Source organism: Benincasa hispida, chromosome 1 (assembly GCF_009727055.1).
Source record: "Benincasa hispida cultivar B227 chromosome 1, ASM972705v1, whole genome shotgun sequence".
Lineage (NCBI taxonomy): Eukaryota > Viridiplantae > Streptophyta > Magnoliopsida > Cucurbitales > Cucurbitaceae > Benincasa > Benincasa hispida.
In genome coordinates, this window is record NC_052349.1 from 1,194,716 (window position 1) to 1,214,033 (window position 19,318).

Consider the following 19,318-nt stretch of genomic DNA (forward strand, 5'->3'; position numbering starts at 1 on the left):
TTTTTTTTTTTTTTTTGCAAAGGTAAATCCAATTTACGTATATAAAGTATATGCGGAAGTGTTTGTAATATAACAACTGTATTTCTTAATATTTCTAGAATTTACAATATACCTATACTATATTTCTTATCAATTGCATTGGTTTTTAAGTAATTGTGTTTTTAAAAATAATCATTGCAAATCATATACAAATACTTTGAATACCCATTAGTTTTGTGAATTTAAGTTTAAAACATACTATTAATATATATAAAGACAGTTGTTGATTTCTATTTCATGTCTATTAATAGAGGGTAAATATGATCGATTTATAATTTCTAATAATCGAGTTAAATAATTTTTAAATATTACGTGTGTTTTATTTTTTTTCATTCTAATAGTAATGAAATCTATGTAGTTAGGATTTTAATTTTATCTAGTAACTTGAATTACTAATAAATAAGATTTGATAGAGCTATTTTGAACATTTGAAATTAATAATTCAGAAAATATTCTTACCATTTATCTAATTTCATAATTTTTTTTTGTCATTTATTAAAATGAAACTTCCTATTTTGTTATTTCTCTTATTAGTTCTATTTATGGAATCAATTTTTACATAAGAAGTCTATCTTACGCCATATTTCATAAATATCTTTAAATTTGATTTTTTTTTCCAAAAGATCTTTTAGTGTCATTTTTGGACAATTTTACCATTTTTTATATTTATTTAAATTCGTTATATATATATTTATTCTATTCTCAAAGCTACTTTAGCGATTGAGAGAGAAAACACATTTGTTATAAAGTTAGAAAATACATTTAATATAGTTTTCTCATCTATCAAAGATAGAAAATGCAATTATTTTAAATTTTTTTTCTATTTTCCAATTTGGAAAAAAAAATTATTTTCTATTATGTTGGTTTTCACATATCAATTTATTGATTTTTTTTTTTAATATTTTTTTATAGATCAATGGTTATTTTAAATATACCTTATAACAGATTCATGATTATTTTAAAAATATTTTAGAAGATTTGTTAGGTATTTGAAAATATTCTAATCAATACTACCGTTTATAAATTAGAAATTGACTTAATGTTTGACATAAATCACAATATAAACCAATATATGGAATATATCACAATATATAAATCTTCATAAATTTTATTTACACCACAATATATATCATAATACAATAAGTCTAAATAAAAGAAAAAATACTCGTTTATATTAAATAAATGAATATATATATCATAGCATATATAAAATTTCTTACAAAAGCTAAAAAAAGTATATATATATAAAAAAGGAAAACATAAGGTCCATCTTCATATGAGGATTTATAATACATAACCCTCCATCTTCATCTCTTATACTCAACCCGTCACCGTGAATTCGTCCCACGTTATCTGCGTCATCAATTCGTCCCAAGTCGTTCATGTCATCTCGTGTCGAGCCCTTAATTCGCCCCACGATGTCGTCTATCGCCTACAACCCACCTCGCCGGAAGGAGAAAATAGAGGGAGGGGGAAGGAGAAAAGAGAGGGAAGAGGAAGAAATTGGTATGAATTATGGGGGAGAAAATATATGAAATATATTATTAGGAAGAAAAAATATATGCATGAGAGAGAGTATGCATGGAAGAAATATATATATATATAGGCTAAATGGTAAATAGCAACTTATATTAGTGAAAATAGGGAGATCGAGTTATTATTATTATTATTTTTTTTTTAAAAATGAAATGCTCAGGTATTCTTAAGATCTTTTAGTAGAAATCCCTTTATGGAAATATAGCCACGGTTCAAATTATGGACCGTAATGAAATGACAGCCCAGAAGCATTTTAATTGGGTGGGCCAAGGTTGATTTATTGGGCCTCAATATTATCGGGCCCAAAGGCAAATATCCGATGCGACCCGACCCGGTTCGTAACAGGGAACGGAGAAAGTGAGACGGTGGGTTTAGAGAAGGGAAGAAAGAGAATGGAGGTGATTGGATGGCCTCACCATCGTCTTCTTCGTCGTCCTTGAATTCAACCTGTGGGCTTCTCGCTTTTCTTGATTTGGACGAGAAACACGACGAGGTTCGATCATCTATTTTGTCTGAACATTGCACTCTTAGGTTAAATTTGTGAGAAATTTCAATCGTGTTCTTGTTTTTTTTTCCCCGTTGATTAACGTATGCTCTGAAAATTGTTTACTACGGTATTCGATTCCCCTTCAAGATTATCAGAACGTCTAGTTTTCTAATTATTTTGGTTTGATTTAGTTTAATATAATGCTGAATGGGTTGGTTCTTGAAAAACGATTAGAACATAACACACAAGGTAAGAGCTGTAGTGCTTGTAGGATGTTGTTGTCTATCCATTGTGTTATACAAAACATGCATTTATTGTATTATTATATGCTTTCTGATAGTTGAATGAAGATCGAATTCTTGTGTAGATTTTGTGGTCGCTTCAGTTTATGTGTACCATAAGGAAAAGAAGTGCTTTTGTATATTTTGTGGTCGCCTCAGTTGTTATTTATTTAAGGAAAAGATTCACCTTCTGGAAAGGTATGCTTAAATAGTATTTAAATGAGGACCATAGAAACCTCCAATAAATACCCACATGTAACCCAACACATTTTCAAATCATAAATCCTCGCACCCTTATACCCTTCACTCTTTGAAAGTTGTCGCATCAGATTTATTGGCCAGTATTTATAAAAAAAAAAGTTGACTTTGTAAAAGTTAATCGTGAACATGGCCTTTCTTGTAGTGGCAACTTTTGCAGTTAACCGTTATTTGTTAATTTGTGTTGCCAACATTGGGTTTGTTTTGTCAATCTTTGATTTACTTTACCATCACAATTGAGACCAACCATGGGCTGATTGCTATTTTAGTTGTATCTATGTTATGATACTTCTTTTTCTAGATGCTACATGCTAAACATTCCAAATCAATGAGATGAAAGAGCACTAAGGTGTGAGCTTATGAGCTCATTGTAATGAAAATATTTTTATTAATATATGTTAAATTCTTCCTAATCTTCTCTTTGTTCATGAATTTACGTTTAAATACTTCATATTCTTCTTTTTCTTAGTAAATTTACATTTTAGTGTTTTTTTGGAAAAATCTACTAGTGTCTGGTCAACTTGCTTTCACTGCTCCTGTTTTCTTTTTTTCTTTTTTTTCTTTTTTGTTTTCTGTCATTATCTTCATTTAGTTACCATTTTAATTCCCAATTGTCCTTGTTTGAGTGTCCCAGCCGGGTGGTATTATAATCTACTGAGCATTGATCTTTCCCTCCCAATGCAGAGTATGAAGGAGATGGAGACTGAATGGATCATGGATGTTCCTGATACACCTGACCGGTTAGCTGCCCGACAAATTAATGGCGGACAGTTTGTTCGGACGGAGACTGGTTCTTCTTTATCTAGTCGTTTGAGAAACCCTGATTTCATGATGGAAGAGGGGATGAATGGCATGAAGGGAGTGGGGGTGCTTGCCTGTGAAAATGGGCATGATTTGAGATTAGATAGGAGTTCTAAAAATATTCCTGGTGAAGATTTTACGGGTCGTAAAAACACCATTATTCTTTCACCGGGAGAGAATTCTTATGCATTGCAAAATAATCTTTTACTTAGAAAAGGTGGAAGGGAAAAATATTCATGTCAGGGGCCAAAACGGTTTATTTGCCCTCGCCGCGTGGATAAAGGGATAAATATATCTGTTGACTCTCCTTCCAAACCACCTCATTGTCAAGAAAATACTGCGGTTCCACAAATGAGAGAACATGATCTTAAGTCTAAACCTCAAACGGTTAATCGTCATGTGGCTAAGGACTATAAGATTGAGAACACCTTGAATGAACAGTCTGCTCGTTACATGCCAATTGCTTCAAAGAAACCCAACATAAACATTAAAGGGAAGGAAAAGGTTGTTGAGGAATCATTCCAAGATGTTGGTTTATCCATTATTCATAGAAAGGGAATTGAAAAATCCAATAACACCAATAATCGACAGGAAAAACAACTTTTGGGTTCTCGTCAGTTTGTTAGTTCACCTAGAGCTACCGGACATAAAAGATTGGTACGGAATGGTTGTATATCACCTCATAATATTGCAATAAAAGCAAAAAGTTTATCTGAGCAGTGTGAAAAGAGTTCAAGAGATGTTGACAAGAACAATTTGGGGAACATGCCATTAAGCAGTCCATTCTGTCCGATAGATATAAATGATATAGTTGCTGAAGACAATCGTAGTATCAAAGATAAAGGAAAAGGGATTATGCTTCAACCTTCTATCTCACATGATAGTGATGATGTCAAAGTTATTTTTTCAACTTGCAGGTAACAGAAAGATTCTCCTCACGCTATGCTGTAAATTAAAATTTTGTGGTTTTTTGCTTATATTTTGATGTTGTTGGCTGCCTATGAGGTATTGGACACTGAAATTCTCCTCTTGAGAGTTTATTTATATTTTTGCATGCTCTCTCGTTCATGCTTGGCGGTTCTTTTGAAGTTCTCATACATTTTAGCAATCATTTTTTTTCAACACTTTACTTTCTTTACCCTTTACTTTCTTTGGGGGTCCTCATACTTTCTTCTCTGTGGAACCTCTTCTCCCTACTGAAAAAGGTGAATCTAGGAGTGGTCTTTGTTATATCATTCACTTTAAGATGTAATGACAGTTTATTTATCTTACTAATATTGCCGATTGTTTTTAAAATTTCCTATTTCCTTTAAACAACCTGAGAGTTGCAGACTCTGCTATCCTTCATCGCAAAATAATTTTGTAGACACCTTAAATCCAGCTACGTTCATTGTTAGAATTTTACTATGTCATGGCGTTTCTATAGAATTCTTGTAGAACTACTACTCACTTTCTCAAGTTGTTGCGTGTTGGCTTTAGCATGTTCTTCATTTCCCTTTGGATTGTGAAAAGTTCTTAGTGCCACTATACCGGGGATTTTGAATCATGTAGATTTGACTCTTCGCATCACTGTACCCTGTAGTGCAATGGTTCGGCATCGGGAGACCATGCAGGTCTATTCCAGGTTTCCATGCAAGAGACTACAGTCTTGTCATGAATGATTGCTTGGCACACTGCATTGTGACCACTCTTGCTGGTGTATGAAACTACATGGTTAAATGTTTTATTGGATTTACAACAACTGGATGTAGTTGGATATTGGTGAACCCTATCTAAATCAGTTAAAATATAACATCATTCAACAACTTTAGTTGTTGATGCCAACACGTATTAAAATTTAGCTTCAATTTTTCTTGTTATGCCTGCAGCCTTCAAAAGCAATTTGTCCTGATATCTTATTTGCTTTCAGTGACACGGAAAAGGCTGCTGAAGCAATTCCAGCTGGAACTTCCAGATTAGGTACATCTGAACGTTGTGAAGAAGTAGGCGTTTGGAGAAGAACACACAATCATTCAAGGAAAGGGATCGTCTTGTCTAATCCATCTGGGGATTCTTTTAAGAAGATTGATAGTGTTGGAAGGCTTTCTAATGGAAAAACTGAGATGGTCATGGAGAGACAAATCCCTAGCAGGCAAGAACTCATAGCAGAAACTGATTATGCAGGAAACGCTGATACATCTCAAAAGGCTTCCAGCACTGTACCCAAAATAGATCAGACTATTCGACCGATGCATGCTGAAAACAAACTAAACAAAAAACAAAAGAAACATGGATCAACTTCACAAATTAATACTTCATGCCGCATTCCAGATGTCGTGTACCTTGGTACATCTGGGGAGTCTTCAAATTCAAGGTCAACTAAACTGCAGGGTCAAAGAATTCGTGATAATTTGAATGAAGTAATTGAGGTTGATGAGTTGTCACCTGAAATGAGACACCCTGTCTCCCAGACTGTTGGTAGCTTAAATGATGACACCTCAGATGTTAGGGCAAGACAACTTGAAGCTGACGAGATGTTGGCTCGTGAACTTCAGGAACAACTATATCAGGAGATGCCTATTGGAGGGGAAGAGGTGGTTAATTCTTATATAAGCTATGCCTGTCCATGCTTAATCAGCAACTTACTAAGAAGGTATTCTTGATTTCATAAGTTTTATGTTTCTTTTGGCAGATTGATGAACATTTAGCTATGGCACTGCAGCAGGTGGAACATGGCCTTCTTGCACCCTCCCGCCGGACTTACAATGTATTATATCCTTTTTGACTCTTCTTTTTTCTCTTCCTGTGACTGCAACCTCTTTGCTCTTTGGAAATATTGTCATATGAAATTAGGGTAATTGGATTGGGTAGTATTTTTTGGGATAATAATTAAAGGTATAACAACATTTTTAAAGAATCGCGAATATAGCAAAATCTATCAGTGATAGACTCTACCGCTAATGCATTCCTACCAGTGATATGGTCTATTATTGATAGACCTCTACTAGCGATATGGTCTACCACTGATAGACTTTGAAAGCAAAATCTAAATTTTGTTATATCTGCAAATTCTTTTGCATTATTCTATATCTGCAAATACTTTGAGCCTGATTGCTATATTTGCAACCGTCCTCTGAAATTATCCAATTCCTCACGTTGATATTACAGAGATTGTGTTTGCAAATTCATTCTTGGATGTATACCTACGCAAGTGAACTTTTTTGTCCTCCCCTTCTATTTTTTCACCTAAAAGTTGAAAACTTATTACCAATGCAACCCCACAATGTTAATCTATGTCTACAAAGCTACTCAACGATTTGAGGGGAAGCTGCTCAACGATTTGAGGGGGAGGGGGGTTGGAGTGTCATTGGCATAGCTTTGAACTAATTTATGTTTAACATTTTTCTACATGCATTTTCTTCGTAGGTTTGGTGGAAAGATGGCTAACATGTTTTCCTAAAATAATTCGACCTTTCTTAACTAATTATCTTTACTTTTTTAAATGTACAGTGTGCCCGGTAAGAGATAATTTAGTCATGCATTCTTTCCTGTATCCATCTGCTATCTAAAAGATGATTATTTCTTTTGTTCAGAGTCAGAGGGGCTCGTTGGTAGCACAGGCCAACAGACGCACTCGTTCTCAATCTTTACAAAACTCTTCTAATAGAATGCGGACTCGAGTAACCCACTCTGCACGAATGGCACAGTTGAGGAATCAATTTTTTGGTGGCTCTCATAGAGTGTCAAGTAGACAAAGGAATGTTAATTTTCCTATGCATATGGATTTAGATATGGTAATTACTATAGTCTTTGTTGGTGCTAGGTTAATCAGCTAATTTTTTCTTATTAACAAGCACTTTTTTGCTTGTTATATGGACAAGATGTATGAAATAGATTGTTGATGGTATGATGATTGTATCTTGCCTATGATTGTTTGTAATGAGATTGTTTATCCTTTATCATATTCAAACACTAGTAAATTGCTTTTGACACAGAGACTTGATATATTGGAAGCTCTGGAGGCTGCAGTTGGAGATATGGAAGATGTGAGAATGAATAGGGACATCTTGCATATCCAGCGTGATTTCAACGAGTAAGATTTCAATCTATTTGAAAATGATTTATAACTTACACTTGGGTTTTCACTTTTCAGTTAATGTTACAAATTTGTTAGCAAGATATCTTGAAGTCCTCGTTATATTATTTCTATTAAAAATAAATAATAGGGAAGAGAAGAACAACAAGATTACGTGGAAATCCTAGTGTAGGGAGAAAAACCACGATATAAAGTCTTTTCTTATTTTTTTTTAAAACTGATACACTAAATACACAGGGACACACTATATAAATAGACAGTAGGAAATCCTAGGGGTCTTACACAATTACATAAATTCCCCTAGGTTAAAAATCCTATTTCCAACACTCCACCTCAAGTTGGTGCATAGATATCAACAAGTCCCAACTTGCTTACATAATAATTAAAATTTTGTCTCAATAACCCTTTTGTAAGTACATCAGCAACTTGTTGATTCGAAGGAATATAAGGGATGCATATGTTTCCACTGTCCAATCTCTCCTTAATGTAGTGTCTGTCTATCTCCACATGTTTAGTTCTGTCGTGTTGAACTGGATTGTTTGCAATACTGATGGCAGCTTTATTATCACAAAACAATTTTATTGGAAGCTCATTATCTTGCTGGACATCTGATAATACTTTCTTCAACCAGATTTCTTCACAAATCCTTAGACTCATGGCCCGATACTCAGCCTCAGCATTACTTCTAGCAACAACTCGTTTTTTACTTCTCCAGGTGACTAGATTTCCCAAGACAAACGTACAATACCCAGACATAGATCTTCTATCAACAACAGACCTTACCTAGTCAGAATCAGTGTAAGCTTCAACAGATCGTTTATCGGTTTTCCTGAACATTAGGCCTTTACCAGGAGTTCCTTTCAGATATCGAAGAATATGTTCAACTGCTATCATAGGATCCTCACAAGGAGCTTGCATGAACTGACTCACAACACTTACTGCATAAGAAATATCCGGTCTTGTGTGAGACAAGTATATCAACTTCCCAACTAACCACTGATACCTTTCTTTATTAACAGGAATTCCATCACTCTTATCACCGATTTTTGCATTGTATTCTACTGGCGTGTCAACAGGTTTACACCCAGTCATACCTGTTTCCTTTAGCAAGTCCAGTGTATATTTTCGTTGAGAAACCGATATACCCTCTTTTGAGCGAGCCACTTCCATTCCAAGAAAGTATTTTAGCTTCCCGAGGTCTTTAATTTCAAACTTTCTAGCCATCTCTGTTTTTAGTCTTGTGACTTCTACATCATCATCCCCAGATAAAACAATGTCATCAACATAGACAATTAGAACAACTATTTTCCCTGATGTTGATCTTCTTATAAAAAGAGTGTGATCGGAATGTCCTTGAACATATCCCTGTGCTTTCACAAACGTTGTGAACTTGTCAAACCAGGCTCATGGAGATTGTTTCAATTCGTATAGTGATTTCCTCAATCTACACACTTTATTTTTAAATCGACTCTCGAACCCGGGAGGGGGACTTATATAGACTTCCTCCTCAAGTTCCCCATTCAAAAACGCATTTTTAACATCAAGTTGGTGTAGGGGCCAATCTTTATTCACAGCTACTGACAGAAGTACTAGGATCGTGTTAAGTTTAGCCACAGGTGAAAACGTTTCAGAATATTCCACTCCATATGTTTGGGTAAAGCCTCTTGCAACAAGTCTGGCCTTGTATCGGTCAATCGTCCCATCTGACTTGTACTTTATAGTAAACACCCATTTACATCCTACTGTTTTGTGCCCTTCAGGCAGAGTCACCGGTTCCCAGGTTTTATTCTTTTCCAGAGCCTTATTTCTTCCATAACAGCAGACCGCCATTCTGGTTTTTTCATTGCAACACTTATGTTATCTGGAACTACCTTAATATCCAAGCTAGTAGTAAAAGCCTTGAACTCGGATGTCAAATTACTATATGTCATGTAACTATGCATAGGATATTTAGTACATGAACGGGTACCTTTCCTCAGGGCTATAGGAAGATCAAGTGATGCATCACGTTCTTTCACCTCTTCAGGCTTCTCACCATGATTTACTATCTGTGTATCAGAAACTTCAGTAGTATCTTCCACATCATCATTAGCACGGACCATCTCATCCTCTGTAGCTTCAATCATTTCATCCTTTACAGTTTCCCTTTCTATCACTCTCTTAGCATCACCGCTCCCTTCTCCCTTGTCATACTTGCCTTCATCATTCTCTATACATAAATCAACATCATTAGGAATATACGTACCTGGACCTGACGACAGGTCTGACTCTTGTACTGGAGCCGGCAGTTCTAGTTCAACAGGTGACACTGCTTCCTTCCTGAGATTTTTCTTGTAGTACGTTTTCCAAGGAACTTGATTGGTAGGAAGGACCAGACTATCATGCTCAGGACTAGGTTTAGACAAGGTTTGAATGGGCGCTGACTCTAAAGGAATAGTATAAGATGACCAGTTAGTCTCTTCATTTATGTTCTCCCCCTGAAGATGACTAACAGGGAAGAACGACTGATCCTCGAGAAAGGTGACATCCATAGAGACATAGTATTTTCGAGATGACGGGTGATAGCACTTATATCTACGTTGATGGAGTGGATATCCAACAAAGACATACTTCTGAGCACGAGGAGTAAATTTCGTGCGGTTTGGACCATGGGAGTGAAGAAAAGCAACACGACCAAAAACCCGAAGAGAAACATTAGAAATCAACCGAGTATTAGGAAAAACTCTTTAAACAATTCCAAAGGGGTATGAAGATTAAGAATATGAGAGGGCATCCGATTAATGAGGTGAGCAGCAGTAAGAACTGCATCTCCCCAGAGGTACGACGGAAGGGTGGCAGATAACATAAGAGATCGGGCTACTTCAACCAGATGCCTATTTTTACGCTCAGCTGCTCCATTTTGTTGCGGAGTGTAAGCACATGAGCTTTGGTGGACAATACCTTTAGAATCGAGAAATTCTTTGAAGGAGGCATTAAAAAATTCTCGCCCATTATCACTTCTTAAAATCCCAATCTTTGTTTTAAATTGCGTTTCGACAGTTGTGTAAAACTGTTGGAAAACAGAGGACACTTCAGATTTATCAGTGAGCAGGAAAACCCAGGTGAGACGGGTGTGATCATCTATAAACATGATAAACCACCGTTTTCCCGTGGAAGTAGTAACCGGTGAGGGACCCCATACATCACTATGAACAAGAGAAAAAGGACTCGAGGGTTTGTAAGGCTGATAATGGAAAGAAACACGATGTTGCTTGACACGAATACAAACATCACAATTAAAAGAAGAAGTACTAGCTAGCATTACGAAATAAATGAGGAAATAAATATTTCATATATTGAAAATTCGGATGTCCTAAGCGAAAATGCCATAACATAACATCATTTTCAGAAACAGAGAAATTTAAAGACATAAACCCAGATTGGTGATCATTCCTAGAGGAAGCTTCGTCAGAAAGGAAGTAGAGTCCCTTTTTGTGCCGGGCAGTGCCAATCGTCATCCCCAATTTCAGATCCTGAAATAAAACTGAATTTGGTGAGAAAATTGCCAAACACCTCAAATCTCTTGTTATTTACTGACAGATAACAAATTATATGGTATTTTAGGCACATGTAAGGTATCACGTAGAATTAAACCATGAAACGGAGAGATATTGCCCTTTCCTGCAACAGGGGCAAAAGACCTGTCTGCAATTTGAATCCTCTCATTACCAGCACTCGGATTATATGACATAAATAACTCTGAGGAACTCGTAAGGTGATCAGTAGACCCCGAATCCACAATCCATGGTTTCTTACCATTTACATTAATTAGGCCAAAAGAAGAAAAATTACCTGACTGTGCAATTGCACTCACCCCAACTGTACTCGAGCTGTGTTTACCGTCACCAGAAGATTTCTTTTGAGTTTGTTCATCTATTGAATCACTTGCCAGGGCACGACTAGTATTAGATTTTTCATGAGACTGTCGTTGCCTGCTATTTGGAGGCTTCCCGTGTAATTTCCAACATTGATCCTTCGTATGCCAAAGCTTTTTACAATGTTCATAAACTGGAGGAGGTTTTTTATCACCATCAGTACTGGACGGTTTGGCAACAAAGGCGGCTGCATCAGTAGTTGAGGTGATATTATTCATGGCACACGACCGATCTTCTTCTAGCCGTATTTTAGAACAGACTTCTCGAAGTGAAGGAATCGGGCGCTGGCCCAAGATTCGACTACGAACCCCATCAAACTTTGGATTTAATCCAGTCAAAAACACAAACACGATCTGCTTCCTCAATCTTCAAATATTGGGCCCCATCCTGTGGACAATTCCAGACAATCTCTCAAGTCCATTTCCTGCCACAACATCAACAGTTTGTTAAAATAAGAGGTAACATCCATAGACCCTTGTTTGGATTCATGAACCTGTTTATGGAGTGTATATAGCCGGGAGATATTCTGTTGTTTAGAATATAGATCTTGTGCTGCCTCCCAAATATCCTTGGCTGTTGCAACATATAATAGCGGTCTTCCTATCTGGGGTTCCATACTGTTCACCAAGACAGACTGTAGCAACGAATCTTCTCCTTTCCAATTCCGTTCTTGTGGATCACCTGGGGCCGGCTTTGGAATTTCCCCTGTCAAATATCCAAACTTGTGATGCCCTTCCAAGACCATCTGGATCGATTGAGACCAGGAGAAATAGTTTTGGCCATTTAATTTTTCTTCGACGATAAATCCTGCAGAATTACCCATCGAACCAGATAAGTAGGAAACGTTAGGCACTATAAGTAATGAGTTTACCGGATTTTCTGAATAAACCGGTTGAGGATTTGCACCGAACATCGTATCCAAATTAGAAATCTGCTGTTGTAGGTAAGCCAACCATTATCTCACATCGTCTGGGTAACAAGCTGAACCACAATTGATTGGAACAGGTGCTGGTTGCTCGAGACCTCGGCTGTTGGATATGAAAAACCATCGGGTCGGCTGTTGAAGGAAACCAGATCACCGGGTCGGGCTGGATGGGCTAAAAGTGGATCGGCTGGCGCAAAAAATTGGACAGAAGAGCTCTTGGGTCGGGCTAGCCGTGGGTCGGATCACGGGTTGAAATTAAAAGCTGCGCCCTCGGGTCAGGCTAGCCTTGGGTCGGAATTAAAATCAAAATACTGGGTCTAGCTGATCTGCCCTGGTTCAACCCGAACTGGCCCGGTTTGCTCCAGACTGGTACTAACCCTAATCAGATCATCACGACTCCTCTGCTCCTCGCCTCCGATGCTGCTCACTTTGCCCTGGTAGCTCCGATCGAAGGTCAACATCTCCTCGCGGCCAGCCTGCTCTTCACGTCCGAGACCGCCGCCGACTCTGCCATGATCGTTGGTTCCTCGCGGCCGACTCCAGCTCCAATCGGATTCTGATTGGTTTCGGAATGGTGATACGCGATCGGCTGAGGGTGTTTTTCCAAGGATTGTACCTAAACGGCAGATATTAATTCCGGTAGGGCATCCTGAAAACATTCCTTTACCGCTGCTCGAATTACCGTTCTCATGTCAAAACTTGAAGACCCATCAACAGAGGAGGATTGAGGTTGATTCTCTTCCATAACGGCTAGGTTTTTGTCACCGCGCTCTGATATCATGTTAAAAATAAAGAATAGGGAAGAGAAGAACAACAAGATTACGTGGAAACCCTAGTGCAGGGGAAAAATCACGAAGTCTAGTCTTATTTGTTTTTAAAACTGATACACTAAATATACAGGGACACACTATATAAATAGACAATAGGAAACCCTAGGGGTCTTACACAATTACATAAATGTCCCTAGGTTAAAAACCCTATTTTCAACAATTTCCTCCCAATTAATACTGATTTCCATGTGTTGGGTCTTCCAAAAATTTTCAAGTCCACAAGTGCAAGCGAGGGAATGCACTCGTTTAAATATATATCATGGAGAAAGGATTGACATTTTGTTCTCATTTCAGTTAAATAAAGAGTATACTTGGCTAGAGACTGAATACTTTGTTATCAGGTGATAAAATGAGAGAAAAAAAAAGGAAAAAAGAGAACGAAAACATAAAGTATTTGGCCTGGGTCTGAGGAGTAGAACTTTATACATGTGAAACTGATATTCTCAAATATGAAATGTTAGCTGTTGCTATAATGGACGGAGAATTTTAAGTAAAAGGTGGAAGGTCATGTCTGAACTATGCAAAGTTTTATAAATGTAGTTGACCCGTGTGGAAATAAGTTCAAACTTCGGCAGACATTACAATAGTTTGAGAAACAAAGGATATTGTTCAAGCAGCAAGTAGCGTCAACAAAACAACCTAAGGGACAAGGGATAAGGGATCCTCTTACCTGACGGAAGAGTTACAAAAAGACCTTCCAGTCCAAGCTAAGTTAATGGTGTCTAAAATATAGTTACAAAACAACCTACACTTTTATACTATATCGTCTCTATATTAAAAGCATGTTACCAATTGCAGCCTCCATGTTTCTTTTATACAATGCATATGGTATCTTTAAGAAGTGCCTTAGCGGTGAGGGTTCAAGCTCTCAGATGCGAAACTTGGTAACTTATCCTCTCTTAGCTACTCCCAAGTGTCCTAGTGGTAAGGGTCTTGAAAGGTATGGAGATATCCTTCTAATTTCTGGGTTAATACTCTTAGATGGAAAAATTAGTAACCTAGTGTCTCTTAGAACTGGCCTTCTGTTTGCGAAACCTCCTAGGGTGGATCATTAACATGAACATAATTTAGTAGTAAGGAGACAGATTCTAATCTGTTTCAGATACTTTTGAGGTATGACCACCAGTAAGCTGGGAATGATTCTGAAATGTTGCTATCCGTGGATGTTTATTTTTGCAGCTTCTTGAAATCAGGATATTCCATTTGACCAGTCATTTGTCGTTGTTTTTTGGGATAAGAAACCCCTACGGTCAGTTGTTTTAGATTTGTGACATTATTCATTATTTATGCCAGGAATGATTATGAAATGCTGCTATCCCTTGACGAGAACAATCACCACCATGCTGGTGCATCTACCAACCGGATTAATAGTTTGCCACAATCTACAGTACAGGTAGATGGTGGTTCTGCATCCCATTTTCGGTTATTTTTCTTCTCTTGATTAAAAACTCATTCTCTGGATCACCAGGTGTACTGGTTTAGCTGCTCTTGACAATTTTTTTCCTGTCTTCCTCAGACTGACAGCATGGAAGAAGCTTGTGCAATTTGTCTTGATACGCCAACCATTGGAGATGTCATTCGCCATCTACCTTGTTTACACAAATTTCATAAAGATGTATGCGACTCAATAAAGAAGCCCCATTCTCCTTTTCAAGCCATAACCGCTAACCACTTCTCTTTCTTTGCTGTTTCAGTGTATCGATCCATGGCTACAGAGACGAACATCGTGCCCGGTTTGTAAGTGCTCAATCACTTGATACTAAGGGTGATTTTGGGTGTATTGCAAATCTGCATGCCCTCTTAATCTTTAGTGGAGCCAAGGTAAATTAGATTTATTATTTTCATTTTATTTTCCATCTTTTAGATGAGATAATGTAACAGAAATTTTCATACTATGGAGATGGTTCATCTCCTGCTTTAGTTTGGTTTTCCTTATGCTGCATATCGTATGCGATGTTAGAAGGTCATAAAGATTTTTTTACTGGATGATGACGGTCGTCATAGAACGATGCTCTCGTTGTGTATTCTCTCTAATTTTCCCTTCGTCTCGTCGTATAGCTTGTTAGAATGTTTTGCGCTTGAGCTTGGGCAGTCAGAAGCGTAAGACTTCAAAGGTGCAATTCTCCATTGGGGAACAAAGAAAAGTTCTCAGCCTGAATGAGTGGGCATGGTTTTGAATCATCTGCTGGAGAAGATTCATTATATGTACATCTTTGGCAGTTTTTTTTTTTTTTTTTTTTTTTTTTTTTTTTTTTTATAAATAATTTTTAAGCTAAGCCATTGCCATCGAGCAAGAAAAGCCAAATATCATGTTAAACTTGTGAAATGTATCGGTGGCCATATACCTGCTTGGAATGCTCAATATTTAACAGGAACACTGTGCACCTAATTTGCATAGTGTAATTGACCATTCATGTGAAGGTGATCTTTGTTTGTTCGTCGCATATTGATTGATGTCTATTAGTGTCTACCACGGATAAACAATGATATTTTACTATATTTAAAAATATATTTAGTAGTTTTGTTATTTAAAATAATTATTCTGTACAAAAATTATTTTATTGTTCAACAAATTTTGGTTAATATTAAATATAAATGAATAAATTCTAGGTTGAAATAGATCGAGGATGTGTTTGGTTTTATTTTTCAAATGTTCCATTTAGAAAAAGAATCATTTTGAAAAAGTTGAGTTTTTGGTAATGATAACCAACTTTGGCGGCTACCTCTGGCAACAACCACCATCAAGTTCGGTGGTTGACAATCACTATCACCAACTCTAGTGCCACATTTGATGATCAACTTCAGTGATCACTAATGACGCTCAACTCTTGCAATTACTATTGTGGCGATCACAACTAACCACTTCTAGTGATCAACTGTGGTGATCACATTTGACGATCAGCACTAGCGATCACCTATGGCGACCAATTCCAATGACCTTCATTTGCTACTAACTCCAATAACGACCACCTTTAGTGACCAATTACATCTTTTTATTAGTTCATGATATTTAATAGTTGTCATCTATATTAATCTAAAATAATAGAAACATATAGCAAACAAAATAAATTTATAAATAAAAGCACGAGAGAATATAACCGAACACGTGAGTATTTTTATTCTAAACAATATATCTATATAATACTTAAAAAGAAATGACATATTAGTCAATTCAAAGAGGGCCTAAATCTAATATTAGATTAATTGAAAATATATAAATTACAATGGACAATTGAAAATAGGAAGAGAAGAAGCATAAGGATGTTTGAGGGCTGTTTGGTAGATAATCTTAAAACAAGTATTTGAAAACAAAGGATTAAATGAAAATAGAGTTATCCTAATCCAATTTCATGTTTTAAGATATGTGTTTGGTAGTAAAATTTAGAAATTAAATTCAAATTTAAACAATTATAGACTAGTTATAGTTATCCACTAAATATTAATTGACAATACATATTGTTAATTTATCTATGAATATGTTTTATCTTAAAAAAATTGTATAATTATTGTTTTGTAATATTATATAATTTATAGAAAAAAAATGAAAGTTTGGTCCCTGTGGAGTAAGTTAAAATTTTAGTCATGCGGTTTATAATTAGAATTGATTTGATAAAAGTATTTAAGAGAATTTAACAAACCATATGGACTATCAAATCATATGAACTAAATTCTAAATTTTGAAATCTAACTTTTAACCTCATCTAAGGGATCGAACTTGAAACTTAACCTAATTTAATTTATAATACATATTTTAATTTTTTTAAAAAATTGAATTAAGTTTATAAGATGACATATCATATTCATAAATGTTTTAATCTTTATTTAATTTAATTTTACATTTTAAATTTTAAAATTCAAAATCTGGATAAAAAAATGTAAAAATATTATTTTCAAATTTTGAATTACAAAATTTAAAATTTGGGTTGCCGGTTAGAATCTGAAAACATAAAAGAGAATCTAAATTACGAATTAAACATACCTCAATTTTTCAAAAAAAGAAAAAGAAAAAGAAAAAGAATAATTCAAAAAAATTTAGAAAAATAAACGCTGGTTCGGCATGTGGCATCTAAAAAGAAATATTCTCCCCCTTTTTCTTGGCCCCCAAAAATCGCAGAGCCTCCATCGTATTTTACATCAAACGATTCAAAAAAGTTCTGTGAGAAAAGGAAAAAAAAAAAAAAAATCCAAATCCCTTCGAAGAACAGAAAATGAGTCGAAAAATCCGCGTAATCTGCAACGATCCAGATGGAACCGATTCATCTTCAAGCGAAAACGAAAGAGACGAAACAAAATCTTCAAAATCCAAACGCATAGTACGAGAAATTCACTTCCCCGTTTTCCCTTCTCACTCTTCTTCTTCTAAATCAATCCATGATGAATCCCCTCAGAGCTCTTCTCTCGACAGCAACAATGGCGGAGAAACCCAACAGCCAAGAAACATTAGGGTTCTAACCAAAACCCTAACGACTGGAAGAACAGCCTGTCGATATAGAGGCGTGAGGCAGAGAAAATGGGGGAAATGGGCTGCTGAAATTCGAGACCCTTTCAAGAGAGCTCGAATTTGGCTTGGAACTTATAATACAGCCGAGGAAGCTTCTAGGGCTTACGAATCGAAGCGGCTCGAGTTCCAATCTGCCATGGCCACCTCCCCCAAAGCTCCACCGCGGTTCAAAGCTTCTCATCTACTGAGTTTTTGAACCGTGGAGTTTTCGCCCCGCGGCGGAGTTGACGGCGGGGGAGGAGGAGGGAGAGGGAACCGGCGTCGACGGGAAGGGGAGAATTTTGGTTATTTCCTTTTTTGAATGCCATGTCAGCTTTTCCTTTTAGCAAGTTAAATCTTGCCATGTCAACTTATTGTAGAGCTGAAAGTTGCCACATCAGCTTGTTGTAAAGCTTTAGATTGTACTTTTAATTTCGTTCTTTGTTTCGAGTTCAATGACGTCGAGTGGAATTCGAATGCCCTTTGGAGATTTTGAGAACACATTAATTTGAAAATAAATTTGAGAGCTAAATTGAGAGCTTTTTTTGAATTTATTAAATCCTGCATAGTGTTGTTCATGACTAAGGTACCAAACTAACATACGAAAAATAAATTAAGGTTGGCTCCACCCACCAAATTCAAATTCAATTTCGTTACTTGAACATCTCGTCCCACATAGACATATTAAAAGAACAATTAAAAAAATAAGTTATCATAGGACACATCAACTCATGCTCCTAAAGAATGTTTTAGATTTTTGTACGGAATTTGCCTTACTTTTTTAAATTAACAAAATGTACTCGTGTACGTAAAATAGCTCATCTCGTTCCCGCTCACTCTCATTCTCTCTTTCTTTCCCCACTAACATATCACTCCCCTCTTTCTCATAGTCAATGTTGAGGCATGGTTTTGTCAATAAGGAAAAAGAATAAAAAAAAAGAGTTTTTCTAAGGTTGGTTTGCCAAAGAAGTTGTGGTTGCGTCGAAAAGGAAGAAGAAAAGAAAAAAAAAAGGAAAGAAAAGAGAAAATCTGAAAGACGATTCATGACTTCACTTATCACATCAAAATGTCAATTTCAGACGATTCATGATTTCACTTATCACATCAAAATGTCAATTAACATTATTTTGAAAAAGTGGGACATATTTCATTTTGGACCTTTAAACTAGGCCACCTATAAATCATTCCAGGATGATTATCAAACTACAAAAATTTGAAAGAAAGAATAAGAAAATACTTAAAATGAATCGATTTCAAAACACTCGAAGAATCAGTTTGTTCTCCAAATTCATAAAACATTGAAAAGTTCCAAACACACGTATGATTCCATAATAATGACGAATAGCATTCACAAAGAAATGCACCAAAGAGGAAACCTATCTCATGATATAACCTACATACTACTCCCATGTAAGGTATACGCCTCAAAGAGGATAGATTAGACCATACTCACAACAAAGATGACAAATCTCATACCAAACAACTTCTTAAAACAGATCAAATAAGTTGTAGTGGCCTTGCCTTGATTGAATTATTGAATTTGATTGTATAATATTTTGGCATCGTTGAATCATAATTGGCGTAAAATTGATGAACATGTTGACAAAAGTCGCATTGAAACTTAACAAGTTTAGAGTAAGAATTACTTCTCTTGCAACCTAAAAGTATCCTGATTCTTACTCATCATTGTAA

At 36.1% G+C, this 19,318-nt stretch overlaps 2 protein-coding genes across 4 annotated transcripts; both read left to right on the forward strand.

Annotated features, from left to right (window-relative positions):
* Positions 1–1,931: 1,931 nt before the first annotated feature.
* On the forward strand, positions 1,932–15,560 carry LOC120085468. Of its 3 annotated transcripts, none has more exons than XR_005483962.1 (10): positions 1,932–2,068; positions 3,286–4,319; positions 5,312–5,975; positions 6,074–6,148; positions 6,975–7,175; positions 7,377–7,474; positions 14,440–14,539; positions 14,663–14,761; positions 14,841–14,967; positions 15,205–15,560. XR_005483962.1 is itself a non-coding variant. In XM_039041457.1 (10 exons), the coding sequence occupies exons 3-10, from the start codon at positions 3,289–3,291 to the stop codon at positions 14,901–14,903; spliced, it is 2,331 nt and encodes a 776-aa protein (XP_038897385.1). In that variant the 5' UTR covers positions 2,033–2,068; positions 2,430–2,541; positions 3,286–3,288; the 3' UTR covers positions 14,904–15,560. The 3 variants fall into 3 exon arrangements, 2 of the variants coding, with proteins under 2 accessions (XP_038897376.1, XP_038897385.1); XM_039041457.1 differs by adding an exon at positions 2,430–2,541 and having other exon boundaries at positions 2,033–2,068; positions 14,841–15,560; XM_039041448.1 differs by having other exon boundaries at positions 14,841–15,560.
* A 1,648-nt stretch (positions 15,561–17,208) lies between these two features.
* On the forward strand, positions 17,209–18,158 carry LOC120069364 (ethylene-responsive transcription factor ERF118-like). The gene has a single exon (XM_039021113.1). The coding sequence runs from the start codon at positions 17,355–17,357 to the stop codon at positions 17,841–17,843; it is 489 nt and encodes a 162-aa protein (XP_038877041.1). The 5' UTR covers positions 17,209–17,354; the 3' UTR covers positions 17,844–18,158.
* Positions 18,159–19,318: the final 1,160 nt, after the last annotated feature.

Bases quoted from the DNA above. Each gene is read 5' to 3' on its own strand.
- LOC120085468 (XM_039041448.1), top strand. From the start codon at position 1,982: ATGGCCTCACCATCGTCTTCTTCGTCGTCCTTGAATTCAACCTGTGGG. The intron at 6,149-6,974 runs GTATTATATCCT...TCTTTTGTTCAG, and splicing joins CCTCCCGCCGGACTTACAAT to AGTCAGAGGGGCTCGTTGGT. The intron at 7,475-14,439 runs GTAAGATTTCAA...TATTTATGCCAG, and splicing joins ATCCAGCGTGATTTCAACGA to GAATGATTATGAAATGCTGC.
- LOC120069364 (XM_039021113.1), top strand. From the start codon at position 17,355: ATGAGTCGAAAAATCCGCGTAATCTGCAACGATCCAGATGGAACCGAT.